Genomic DNA, 13,486 nt, shown 5'->3' on the forward strand with positions numbered 1-13,486 from the left:
AATCGAACAAGTGCAATCGATTAGGTCGACTAAATGAAAGGTGGACATCGATGAAGATTTTGCGGAATACATTTAATCGATTAATTGATTAATCATTCATCCATATTACCAACCTTAGATTATACATTGTATAAAATAAAGATAGATACAATTGCAGACATCAGTTGTATATATAGCATTTAACTGCTTCAGGATAACTTCACGTCACACAGATTGCAACGTGCTCGTTGTATCTGCATTTTTCGCATCTATGGTTCCATAGTTTCCTCCTAGCTGCGGCTGTCATAGCGTACTGTACATGTGGTATGTGATTACTGGGGAGTTTCTCTACAAAAATCCTCACTTTAGGTGCGTTGCTAACAAGGCTTCATGGCTCTGTGTAACAGATGCATCAATGGCAGTCTGTTTAAATAATATCTCGCTTCTCTGTGTGATGTTTTTCTTACAAATGCTGTAAAAAAAAAAAGGCAAGAAGTGATTTTTTTTACTTAAAATCTGTATATTTTTTTCATGTCCAGTGGAGACATCACGGACAAAACTGGAGGACACAGATTCCACGCCACAGCCTCGGAGGCGCCTCATTATGGCTGACATCTCCCTCCACCTTTCTTCAAGCTTTGATGTATGTAGCATGTTTTTAATTTATTGTAATGCGTTAGATATTCTTAGGGTACTTTACACACCTCCCGGGGGCTATCTATGTTTGTTTTGTGTGTGTGTGTGTGTGTGTGTGAGAGAGAGAGAGAGAGAGAGAGAGACCGTTTTCCCGCATACCTAGGTCACTGGGTAGTCCGTGGTCAAATGGGTAGCGCATCAAGCTGCTGTGCTCGGGTAATGGGTTTCGAAACCAATCATCGGACTAACTTGGTCGCTTTCATGCTGAATGGCTCGTCGAAGATGCGAGACTGGGTAGGTACCACTGTTCGGAGAAACTCTTGGGCACCAACTTTATGCACTGGGTATGGGCCACTCGGTTTGTGCTGGTCTTCAATGAACCTCTTTGATGGCAGCTTGGGTTGCTGGGTGTGTGCGCACCGCTCTTCAGTGAGCATCTTTGACGCCAAGTTGGGTAACTAGTAACTAGTTAGTCAGTGCAAAGGAGTCCCACTGCTGTACACACCTCATACATAACTTGTTTCGATGGTGGCAATACCTTGTGTTACTTTGATTCAGTGCTAACGCATTACCATACAGTCATCATGAGGTGGGTTCCGCTGAAATTTAAAAATTCTAGTTGGAAATCAAATTGCAAGTTAAAAGTGTTACAATTGTTCAATGAAAGATTGTGAAGTGTAAAAAGCCACAGCCTTTTAAATGTTCTTGTTTGTTCACATGGTTTGGTGGATAACCATCTTGTTTCTAAAGGAATTTAGAATGAAGCTAGCTCAGTCTGCTGTGATGATGTGCTATGACTGGCATGTTCATGTTCACTTACAGGTACAATAATGTTCTCCACATGTTCAGTTAACAAGAGTTGGGAAATGGTTGCTAGAGATGGTAAACAATTTTTGAATTAATCAATACATTATACATGTTCTGAATATTTACAGAAGGAGGTCCCAAGAAAAAACCCATAAGGGGGTACCTCTTAAGAGAAAATGCTCAAGTACAGTGTATAATTGCCAGACAGGTGAAATAGATACCAAACAATTATACAATAGTGAGAATGCAATATTGTAACTGTGGTAGTGTACATAAATAGTATGGCAGAACAGGGAGTGAATAAACAAACAGAAAAAGCAGAAATTAAAAATAAAAGTTTGAGTTACTGCTCAACTTTGATTATTTTTTAGAACTGTAGCAGAAGTGAAAACCAATAATGTAATTTAATCATCAAAAAAATTTTAGTGCACGACAAAAATAAGAAAGTGTAGGGATGATTTCAAAAAAAAGGGGGGGGGGGGGGGGGGTAGTGATTTTTTAAGGTACAGCTGAAGAAGAAAACTGTTTGCTTTTTTTTGTAATTGGGAAAAACTCTGGGTAGCAATAGGTTGTATTCATGTGGAAATCTCGTTATGTTGGAATTGGATAGGTTTGACTGTGGTGTGGAGTTTGTGAAAATATCACTACTGCATACTGAAAGATAGCCGCGCCTAAGTGAAAATGGATTAGTTGAGTAATAGGAAGTATGTCGAGAAAGTGATAAATATGTGCAATATGATTCCCATCGTTACTAAATGAAATGAGGTGTAAAGCTTAGTTTTGCAGGTAACGAATTCTAGTAATACAGCAGAACCCCGCTGTTACGTTCCCGGGTGCTGCGTTTTCCCGGCCGGCTGTTACGTCGTTTTCGGCCGGTCCCGGCACAGCTCCCATAGAACCCAATGCATTGGTAACCCCGCTGTTACGTCGCAACTGTGGGACCGTTCTCGCATCATACGTTGCGAACTGCCGCCCCGCGCCGGCCCAAGCGGGCCAAAAGTCAATTTTTTTTTTAACTTTTCATGTCGCTTGCAAGCGACATGAAAAGCTTGGTGGCTTGATGATGACATTGACCGCCCAAAGTGCCGGGGGCGACACCTATGACGTATTTTCGGTTAGCAAAAGTATGGCCCTTCAGATCCGTATTTGCTATCTAAAGATGGTGTCTAGCGCGTTGTGGCTCTAAAATTGGTTTTAGCTCATAAATGTTCCGTATAAAGTCCAAGGACGATAACGCCGTCACCGCGCGCCGTATGCTGTATGTGCGAGTGAAAGTGTGCGAGGGAGCCGACGACCGCGTCTAAACCTCGCGCGCGCAAGAAAAGCAGGGAGTAAGCGCGCCTTCTTCCGTTGCGTTCGAGGCACCGGCGAGGGAGCGAGGGGGGGGGGGGGGGGATAGCGGGGCGGCGTTGTACTCTGGCATCAACTGCGTATCGCGCGGGCCATATCTTGAAAGCGATCTGCGTTGGGGGCAACGGTGTAATGGCCCGTACATACTAGCGGCAAAACGCAGCAGCGGCAGGGCGGCCACACCAACCGGCGGCGCGCCGCTGCGGCAATCACGTGACAGACTAGACTCCTCTCCCCTTCTCGAACTATCCGGGAGCTCACGCGTGCAGATGATAGTGCGAAACGAGAAACAAGCGGTCGGGCGGGTCCGCATGGCACCAGTTTCCCGCGCGCACGTCACGGAAGCGGGCCGCTCTCATTGGTCTCCTTCATCCGCGGCACGCGGCAAACCGCAAAAAAAAACGGTCCAGGAGCGATCCCTGCCGCGGCAACAAAAACCCGTTTCGCGGCTGCTTTCGCGGCGCGCGTCTTGCCACCGGCGGCAAAACGAAGCTGCGGCACGGCGGCCACACCAACGGGCGGCGCGCCGCTGCGGCAGTCACGTGACAGCATGGAATCCTCCCCCCTTCTCTAACTATCCGTCAGCTCGTCTGGGAGCGGACGCGTACAGATGATAGTGCGAAACGACGAGTACGAAACAAGCGGTTGGGCGGGTCCGCATGACACCAGTTTTCCGCGCGTACGTCACGGAAGCGGGTCGCTCTCATTGGTCTCCTTCATCCGCGGCACGCGGCAAACCGCAAAAAATCGGTCCAGGAGCGATCGCTGCCGCGGCAAGAAAAACCTGTTTCGCGGCGCGCGTCTTGCCGCCGGCGGCGCGCCGCGCGCGTTCTGCCGCTAGTGTGTACGTGCCATAAGATATATGCTATTTACGTGACGACATTCGCGATACGCGATCGACCAGATAAAGTACGTAGCAAAGGCGCGCGCCGATCGGCCCGGTGACGGCAGAACGTAGGGGAGAGGGCATGCGCGCGTTCCTTGTCCGCGCAAGCTCTCGCCTGCGTTCTAACTGCAGTTGCGTCGTTCCGCCGATAGGTATCCGCTGCCGTCACCGGCCCGATCGATAGACGCGCGCCGTTGCTACTTTATCTGGCCGAACGCGTCTAGCAAGCAAGCCGAGAAGTGTCCCTACCTAAAGAGTATATATCTTACACCGTGGGGCAGAGTTATAGGCAGTGTAGGTGCGTCTGCGGCTCGTAGCATTGTGCGTGCTATGTGTTCTCGGCGCTCAGTTTGCGTCGAAGCAATAGACAACAACACGAAGGTCACTTCGCTCGCTTCTGCAGCGGCGCTTCCTCACGCCAGCGTTTGACAGCGCGTGTCCGCGTTCATCGAGTGTGATGTGTTCACATTTGCCTCTGGGCGCTGACACCATGCTTGTTAATGTAGTTAATAAGCGAATGTTTACAAGTTTATATGGACGATAAAACTACTGTCCTTATTTTGTATAGCTGTCTACTAATTTGCTATCGCAATCGATGCTTCGGCTTTCGGACGAAACTACGACTTTTTCTCACACGTAAGAATTAAAATAATATTGTGTGCAGTTCAACACTAATCCTATTTCTCAATTTTGCCTGTTTCTCGGCTCTTGCGTTTTCCGGCTCGTACGTTTTTTTTTTTTTTTTTTTTTTTTTTTTTTGTCGGTTCCGTGAAAAACGTATCAGTGAGGTTCCACTATGAGTATTGTGTATGTATACCCCCAAATATTGCACAGTAGTTCAGCTGTCCTGACATTTTAGTCAGGGTGTGATAGCCAAGCTTTCAACATGCTGGCTGATAGCCATAAAGTGTAGTGTGTTGCTTATTCTGATGAATCGATTTAAAAGAGAATTATAAGCTTCACTTCTTGCAGACTAAAATTTGCACCTGAAGCTACCAACTAATACTAATTGTGTCTGCATTTCTCATGCGAAATATTTGCAGTAATATTTGCTTGATTTGAGTTCTCTTATACTCTGTCACAACAATTTTCAGGGATGACAAAGGTACTTAACCGAGATTATGAAGGTCTGTTATCAATCTCTTAGAAAGCTACATTTTACCAATTGCAGGAGGATGACTTGGACGATGCTCCCACTTCTCCTGTGCCAGAGCAGCCTCACTCATTGCCTGTGCAGCTTCGCCGAACACCCCAAAGGCCTACAAAACTGCAGTGGCAGCACAAGCATGGAAGTGGTATGCCTGAACACTATATAAAGTAGTTGATGCAGAAATGTGGTGTAGTGTGTACTTGTGGGCATTTCACTAGCTTGTAAATATGATAAACAGAAGACAATGACGTGATCTCACTGCTGCCAGTTCGATGTTCGCTGAACACAGCAGTCATGCTACCCGGATTTAATTCTAGAGTATAAAGGCCTTGTGTGCTGCCTAAATCTCTTGTATGCATGTATTGTGCATACGTATGTAAGTAAACACATGTGCACAGATGCGCAAACACACATGTTCACATTGCAGCCTTAAGAAGGGAAGGCGGACTTTGAAACCCCCTTCCTTTGCCATAGTCGTGTAGTCACATATGCGTCGAAAAAGCTGAGCTTCGTGTTAACACCTCCCATGCAATGTGAAACCTGAAACCTGAATCTTGCTGCCTAAGCTAGCAAAAGAATACTTTTGCTAGCTTAGGCAGCAAGACTGCTCTAGCCGCAAGCATTATCTGTTGGATTTTCTGGAGACACTTTTAATAAGTAGTGTCATTTACAGTGACTGTTTAGTCTCCACCAAGCTGAATGCATTGTTGCTTTCTTTGTGTCCATGTTTAGTATGAGGTTGAGGATACCTTAGTGTTGATTTTAGCATCGCTAATACCGCCATCGGAACCAAATTTCGTACCACACACAAGGACAGAATGAAACAAATATGTATTGAAAGCATTAGATGTCTCAAGCAGATAATAAATTATCATGCCTTCAAATGAAAAAGAGGTGCCATGTTAGATCTATAAATAGTTCTAGAACTTAAGAGGATTAGGTTTTCATAATTCCAGCAGCTGAACAGGAAATTAAATCTTTTGCCAACTTAATTGAAGTACGTAGTTCTTCTTTAGCACTATTAAAGCAAATGTTAATTACTATGGTTCTGCATTGCTTTTTCTTTTATCACATTTTAATTGATGAGCGTGATGTAACATTTGTAAATTACTGTGTTTCATGTAGGGCATGTCAAGATTCTTTGTCTTAAGCAGGACAAAACAATCTATACATATCTTTATATAACGCTTTTCAAGAGAATCGACGGAAGTAGCTGCGCATTCATGGAGGCACGATTTTTCTAGCTCTAGTTTCCACAATGCTGAACAGTGACAATTTCTAGCATCATGGCATTGTGTAGCACTTGTGCTGCATCCATGCAACGACTGCCATTGTTGCACCATGGACTTTTTGTTATTGTGCATGTGTTAAATTTCTCAGGATATTGACTAAAAACCCAACATTTTCTTTTCAGGAGATAACCCCGATGTCCCAACGACAGCATTGTTGAAGCACAAGCTAGAGCGTCGACATAGCATCACTGTGTGTGAATCACCATCAAGGGCACCATATCGCATAGCTCAGGAAATGTTGCGACGCCCTGACAAGTTGGCACTTAATGCACGTCAAGAGTCTGGGAAGGAAAACTGGACCACGGTATGGGACACCTTTTTCTAAAACATGATTAGCCAGCTCCTGTTTCATAATTGACTGAACAGGCAAAATTTTCACTAAACATTCATTAGTCAACTTCCTGTAGAAGTTCAATACATCAAATAAGTCAGTGTCAGATGATGTAGTGCATCTGCTATAACAAGTGATAACTTTCTGTGGCATTGAATGGAAAGCCAGGAAGGCAGAACACGTGTATCGCATCACCAAGTAGTTCAGTCAAGTTTCGTGCTGCTATTGGTATTGGTTTTGGCACCTAACATGTGCACAAGACTGATATAAAGATTTTTTTTAAAGTTTCTTTGAGGAAAAGGTAATGATGCTTGGCAAGCTAATCGTAAATGAAATTCAACCATATTCGTACCATTGTTCCGCTTACTTTACACTGCGGGGGCAACGAGGTCATCTTGCAATGGGTGACCTAGCAGTTTTATTTTTCAGCCGATGTCATATATTGGTACTTGTAATGGTGCACAAGCATATGTGTAAAAGTGCTGGTGTCATTCTGTGAAATTTTGCTTAAATGTATTTTCCTTTTTTTTTTTTTTTTTTGTAGACACAGTGGGAGAATTCGATGGAGTGTTTGTCCTTGACCCTGGAAGAAGTTGTTCACATACGTAATGTTCTAACAAAGGCAGAACTGGAGTCTCTTCTTACCAATAGGCCCCTTTATGAAGATGTTGAGAAGCGAAAAGTAAGTAAATTTAAGTTTAGAATACTATATTTATTGATCGAAATAAAATTGTAAGAAATAATGCCTTTATTATGTTTTCTTAGGTTTGCTTCACCTGCAAAAAGACAAAGTTCTCCTTCTTCAGGCCATGGGGAGTCAAATGCAAGCTGTGTGAGAGAAAAATCTGCGACAAATGTTCTACTAAGGTACCAGCTTTTGAATGCACATTGTGAAGCTGGAACATTTTATTTGGGTTATGATCTGTCAGAGACATTGGCAGTCTTTTCTTCACTCATATAATACATGGCAACTTTGGTACATCCTAAATTTGCAGCAATCTCTTGGCTGACTCATATTTACTTAATCTTAAGTCATATTCTGATGCTGGGTTTAATTGCATGAAATGTGAAGAAGCCGACACACTAATACTGATGAACTGGATGCTGCATAATGTTTACTCTTCAGTATCCTGTCATCATATATGCTAAAAAAAAAAAAATTGCAGATATTCTGTACAGGTGTTCAAAACAATTGCCTACTGTTGGCACACAGGCAAAATAAGATCTAATGTAAGTAGCCAGCCTGTGCAGCTTTGAAATGGAGACAACACAGTTGTATACCAGGTCGGCTCAAGCTGATTGGTTTATGAACTGTCATTTTACTGCATTAAAGTAGGTGAACATCCTCAGTGAAAAAGTCAAACTGTACAAAACACTACAAAAATAAGATTATATGCAGTGAGCTACAAGAAACGATTAGTCAAGCCACAGGCTATTTAATGAGTACCGGAATGTCTTGGAAATAAAATATAGCCATGTTATGTTCCCAGTTGTTTCATTTTCTATAGGCTTCTTGGGTTTATGCAATTTCAGTGCAAAGCCAATAGACTTCATGCTTTCCATTTTGGGCTAGGCAGTGATGTGAAACTAAAGATGAACAGGAAATGGCAGTTTGCTGCACAAACCTACTGCATCCAACATTCACACAGGCCTGGCCTGTGCAACCTCATCGGCTATCAACATGGCATATGGCTACTGCCAACCAGCCACCCTTGGCATCGTAGCATTCAGTTTTTCATTCTGAACAGTGGCACCCATTGTGCAGAAAAGCCAAAAGCACATACACCTTAATGGCAAAGGTGATAATGCCATGGGTTAATGGTGATAATTTCTCTGATGTCTTTAAGTGATCATGGGATTGCTGTCGTCGTGTTCTGTGATTTCGGTCACTGGTGGGTGTGCCAAAGCACTAGCTGTTCTTTTACTCATGGCATCTTAGACTTAATGTAATGGAGCGTACTGTACTTGAACCGAGTTGCAGCACAGCGTTTTTCACTGTTTTGCAACATTAGTATTTCTAGCCATGTGATTACTTATTCCTGTGACCAGTGCAACAAAGTGGCTAATTTTAAGTACAGTCTAACCTTGTTATAATAGACTCGTATCCGACTTGAAAATAACTTCGTTATATCCAATATTCATTGTAAGCATGCATTCGTTACATGCTAGCAGCAAGAGACATTTTATATTTACTTCATTAAATCGATAAAATGTTATGTCTATGTTATATCAAGGTTCAACTACTGTAAGATGCATTATGCTGTAGTTTGTGAGCAGTATTCAGAGATGGCTGCCAGAATGAAGATTGAAATTCTAAACTGCACATTACTATTTCTCTACAGATGCACATTCCAACAGACAGGTTTGACCGCATACCTGTGTATATGCTGTGCCCGACAGTAACAGAAGAGGAGTCGCCAAATCACTCTCCGCTTCCAGTGGCTTTTCAGTTTACCAGGTATAATGCCAAGTTTTATCAAGTCATTTAGTGCTGTGCTATCTCTATACTAGCTTTGTTTAATCCTCCTAAATATTTCGATATACACGTTATCTCCGGTGTTTTTTAAATTAGTTTTTATTGGCGAAATCGCTTGAAGCGACATTCGTTATGAGCAGCATGTGCTTTTTATTCTTGGCAATGCATTGTTGAGTAATTGAGATGGTACAAAAATTTCGCACTGCCTTTTCATCTATCAACATTGTGGAGTAACTGTACCCTGTGAAGTTATGTTACCAGGTGTTTCAGCAATGACTTGTTTCCACTTAATAATAATAAGGGATGTGAAATGGGAAAATTTTTGTTGGCTAAAATTTTTAACAGTGGTGAATGTTATCAATTGACAATTACAAATAAGCTATTTTGACTAAATTTTTTTAGATTAACAACATGGCACAAATGTTGCAATTGCTGAATTGAAGGCATTCAGTACTTGGGTGCGGTCACTAGTACGTACAAATCCTAAAGTTATATACATCTCCAAGCTTGCAGTGAAATGCATTGGTGTTCAGCATATCATTATCTCACAATGTCTTCCTAAAGATGTATGCTGAGTTAATGCAACAGATATCTCCACTACAGTTACAAGTGCCAACCCAAAGGACCAGTTTATTATTACATGTGCCTAAATGTCCCACATTAATACCAAATTGCAGGAACATTCTATAAAGTTAAGGTTTTTGCCTGTCACAGTGAAACACATCGAGGAGCTTACTTTTGTATATTTGCTTAAGGAGTGCCCTTTTTTACTTATGCTATGCAATATGCTGTGCAATCATAGGCATCAAACAGGACTGTCTTGCAGTCGTGAATAAGTCATGTCAACAGTGAAAAAAATATAAAATATTCCTCTTTTTACTAGCGGCTCCGCACCATCATCACCCATCCTGAACAGGCCTGCAGGCGCCACCTTCAATACCAAGCTCAATGTGACTGTCTATGCACCACCGAGTACCGCACCACCACGGCCAAGGGTTCCCAAGCTTCGCCATGCATCCTCTGTGTGCAGTCCAAAAATTGGTGGCTCGGAAGATGCAGCAGGCCAGGAGGCACTTACACGCAGAGCACCCCTGCTACGTTCCCGCACATTCCAGCACAAGGCCAGCTCTCCGCAAGAAGAGCGGTTGCGCGGCCCGCTTATGACTGTCTGCCGGGACTGCAAGGGGATGATACGGCAGATCATTCTGGCTAGCAGGACCGACATGGCCAAGTCACAACGGAAGGCGTGCAAGCCGCCCTTGTGCGTCGTGTGTAAAAACTGAGAGCAGCAAAAGTTATTCACAGCCTGCAGAGAAAAATGCAGTGCAAAGGGCACTGTTTTTTTTTTTTTTTTCTTTTGTGAATAGTTCCTTTGCAGATAAAGCAATAGAAGTGTTATGTCTGCATGTTGAGTTATGTGTCCTCTTGCTGTACAGTGACTAGCTGCATGCCTTATCTCCTAAACGTGTGTTCACAACATCACAGCCCTGATTTATTTAATATTTCAAGAATGCTGTAATTAGCATGGGTTCTTGCCCTGGTGTGATTCACGGTGGGTATGTAAGCTAGGCTGGTTACAAAATTTTTTTACGAAAGGTAGCTTTTGCTGGCACAAGTTCAACCCTCGGTCCTTGAATGCTATGACATGTTATATATATATTTTTATTTTGTACAGTTTTGAGTAGTTGATGTGACTGCATGTTGCATAAGTGTTGAATTTTAACAGATTTTATTTTATTATTATTTTTTTTCATCTCAGCATCCATGTGGAAATATGTGCTATATGCTGAACACAAACTATGTTGGCCGTAGTAACCTCGCTCTGCAAAAAGAAATATATATATATTTATTTATACACCACATTTTTTGCTGAAGCAATTCTTTTTCAGAATGTAAATACATGTATATTTAATGGGTTTACTATGCACAAACACCTGTTTGATATGTCTGGTAATAAAATCCCTGCCATTGCTCTTCAGCTTTGAGTGCCCAAGTAAGCATAGTTGTGGCAGATTCTAAAGATCTGTCAGCAGCAGAATGGCAGTGCGACTTCACATGGGGAGAGATCCTTGCTGCAAGGGCAGTGCACCAGCTGATGTTATGCCTCATCAGGCAGAGCTGCCAGGTGGAACTCTCTGGAGAAGGGGGACTCTTTGTTTGAAAGCCCAACAGCTGGGTAGCTGCCTTCTCAGGTGCATCTTATCATGGCAGCACACCACTTTGCTCCTCACAGGGATGATGGAGAGGGGAGGTTCATTGGAGACTCCCTCCTGCGATCCCCTTGACATGTCCTTTGTGCAAATATTCTTTTCACCATGCCACAGCAATGGCAAGCATCTGGATTGTGTGATGTACGTATAGTCATTTATATAAAACCAGCACTTAGATCATCTACAACTTATAGTAACAACGTTCAAAGTCCTCAGTTCCCTTCCAATGTCAACGTGATAGACAAAACAGGGAAAATAGTGCAATAGTATTTCCAGGGAAAATAGTACACTTGGCTTGCAGTATATGAGCAAGGAGATAATTGGCAGTAATGTGTAATTCCTCTACTGAACCTGTGCTATAAACTGCATTTTCAATGCAGAATCAAGATGAGTATCAGTAATGACAACCGTTTGGGAGACAGGGGCAAAGTTCTCAAATCAATGTGTTTGGGAAAAAGAGAAAGAAAAAATAGCACTTCTGCCCTAACTGTGGAGCAAATGCCAAAATTGTCTGAAAACGTGGTGGTACAAATGCACATGTAGCTTATAGGCTATTAATTGGTGGTAAGAGGGAGCAGAGAGAGACGGCTGAGCTAGGTCACTAGAATAGCTGTTTCAGTCCTCTCCATGCAGTGCTGTCTCATTCTTTTTCTTTGGTGTCTAGAAATAATCTTTGCATGCACCCCATTGAAATTGCAAGCACTTTTCTTCTTTAAATGTATGCTTGGTGTTAATAGTCCCTAGATTTGATGAGGCATTGCTGTTAATTACATTATGAAATATACAAAAGCCTAGTATTACGCGCAAGCGTACATGCCTCGTCTGCCAAATCAGCGAGATTAAGCTGGAGGCCGCCGAGCTGGGAGAGGAAAGCAAGCTTCAGAGGAGGAGAGTGCCTGGCGGTGGAAAGGAGGCGCCTGCGGCGGAGGCGGAAGGTAGAGGGGGGAGTAAGGAGCGTCGCAGAGAAGGAGGGTAGGCAGAGGCGCGCTGGGTTACGTCTGGCACTTGCTACGGCCTCTGTGTGCGCTATGGTTGTACCGAGTTCGTCTGGCGATCGAAAGGCCGAGCGAGAAGGCGGAGCAGCAATGCAAGTGCTGGCAGGCCGAGTGCGAGCTGAACGAGACCAACAAAAGGCGCGGGCTAGGCGTGCCCAGGAGACTCCCGAAGAATGTGCTAGGCGGCTTGCGACAATGCGGGTGTCAGGCAAAACTGCATAGCTTAGAAACTCCGGAACCACACCCATACGCATGCGCATAGCCCACATTCACGAATTAGTGAAACGTTACTGTACTTATTTGCAACACAAACTCGCAGGACCTTTCAATAAAGTTCTTTGACTGACTGACAAATCACCTTAATGGCATGGTCTAGCTAGTGTTTAAGGTAATGCCATTATGACCAAGAGGATACTATCACCTTGCGTTGCCTTGCAGAACAAGTGTTTCTTTTTTTTTTTTTGCTCTGCCTCCTAGAAAAAAATAAATTAATGTACTAGCCACCAATAGGAGTTGTATGTTGATCTGCATTGTCTTTTTTACTCTATTCATCTGACAAAGCAGACTTATGAGAGCATAACAAGGAAGTGCACAGTCCCTTGTTATGAATCTTTAGTGAAAATGCCAGTGGTAAACATATTTTTTACTTCCCTAAAGCAATTTCCTGACTAGTATAGAACTTGTACCTACATGCATCGATCTGTTATGATATACAGATAACTGCTGGTTATTTGAGGCAAAGGACTTGTAAAAACTAAGTGAAGCTGTTTTGGTGATGTGGTGTTTCCAGTCAAGATGTACTTGTATATGTTTATAATAGTATCTTTCTGCAGTAAAAACATGTGACTCGCATTAGAAATATTAGTGAAAGTATGGCCTTAAAGGATGTATGTGTTATGGAGCATGGATTGCGGACTGTGTAACAAACCAAACTATTGAGCACAGTTTTATTCTTTGTTGCTACATGTTTTACCTTTTGGATACCTTAGTGCAAACATCCAAGAACTTTAAAAGCGTTTGCACGGATTGTGGTATGTACTGTGTAAAAGCACAAACATTCCACACGATTTGTCATTGGGTCTCCACACAATGAGGAAATACTGCGTTAAAAATAAGAGCGTGGATGAGTTAACCCTGCACGGGCCGCGAAGTCTCTTTCTCTAAAATGAAGTCTGATTTACACTATATAGTTGCGACTTATGTCCCTGCACTGTTGGACTGAAGTTTCTTTACTGTATTTTTATTTCTTGGGTACATGTGTCTTTGTGCGTGTGTGATCACCTCTGTTGTAAAGCTTTTCAGCCATGCATTTGTGATAATATAGTATTTCCATGCAATAAATAAAAAGAAGTTGGCGCTATGGCCGAGTGACAC

The 13,486-nt window shown here is 42.9% G+C and overlaps 1 protein-coding gene across 2 annotated transcripts in view; it reads left to right on the forward strand.

Moving 5' to 3' along the window:
* The window catches only part of LOC119466526 (protein spire homolog 1), a 200,882-nt gene extending 187,396 nt beyond the window's left edge, over window positions 1–13,486 (forward strand). For both annotated transcript variants that reach the window (XM_049669896.1, XM_037727052.2), the window contains 7 exons: window positions 519–622; window positions 4,830–4,953; window positions 6,223–6,404; window positions 6,976–7,113; window positions 7,197–7,298; window positions 8,774–8,889; window positions 9,791–13,486. In XM_049669896.1, the coding sequence (XP_049525853.1) occupies window positions 519–622; window positions 4,830–4,953; window positions 6,223–6,404; window positions 6,976–7,113; window positions 7,197–7,298; window positions 8,774–8,889; window positions 9,791–10,190 (1,166 nt within the window). In that variant the 3' untranslated portion in view covers window positions 10,191–13,486. The remainder of the gene's footprint in view (window positions 1–518; window positions 623–4,829; window positions 4,954–6,222; window positions 6,405–6,975; window positions 7,114–7,196; window positions 7,299–8,773; window positions 8,890–9,790) is intronic.

This window comes from Dermacentor silvarum, chromosome 1 (genome assembly GCF_013339745.2).
Source record: "Dermacentor silvarum isolate Dsil-2018 chromosome 1, BIME_Dsil_1.4, whole genome shotgun sequence".
In the NCBI taxonomy this organism is placed as follows: domain Eukaryota; kingdom Metazoa; phylum Arthropoda; class Arachnida; order Ixodida; family Ixodidae; genus Dermacentor; species Dermacentor silvarum.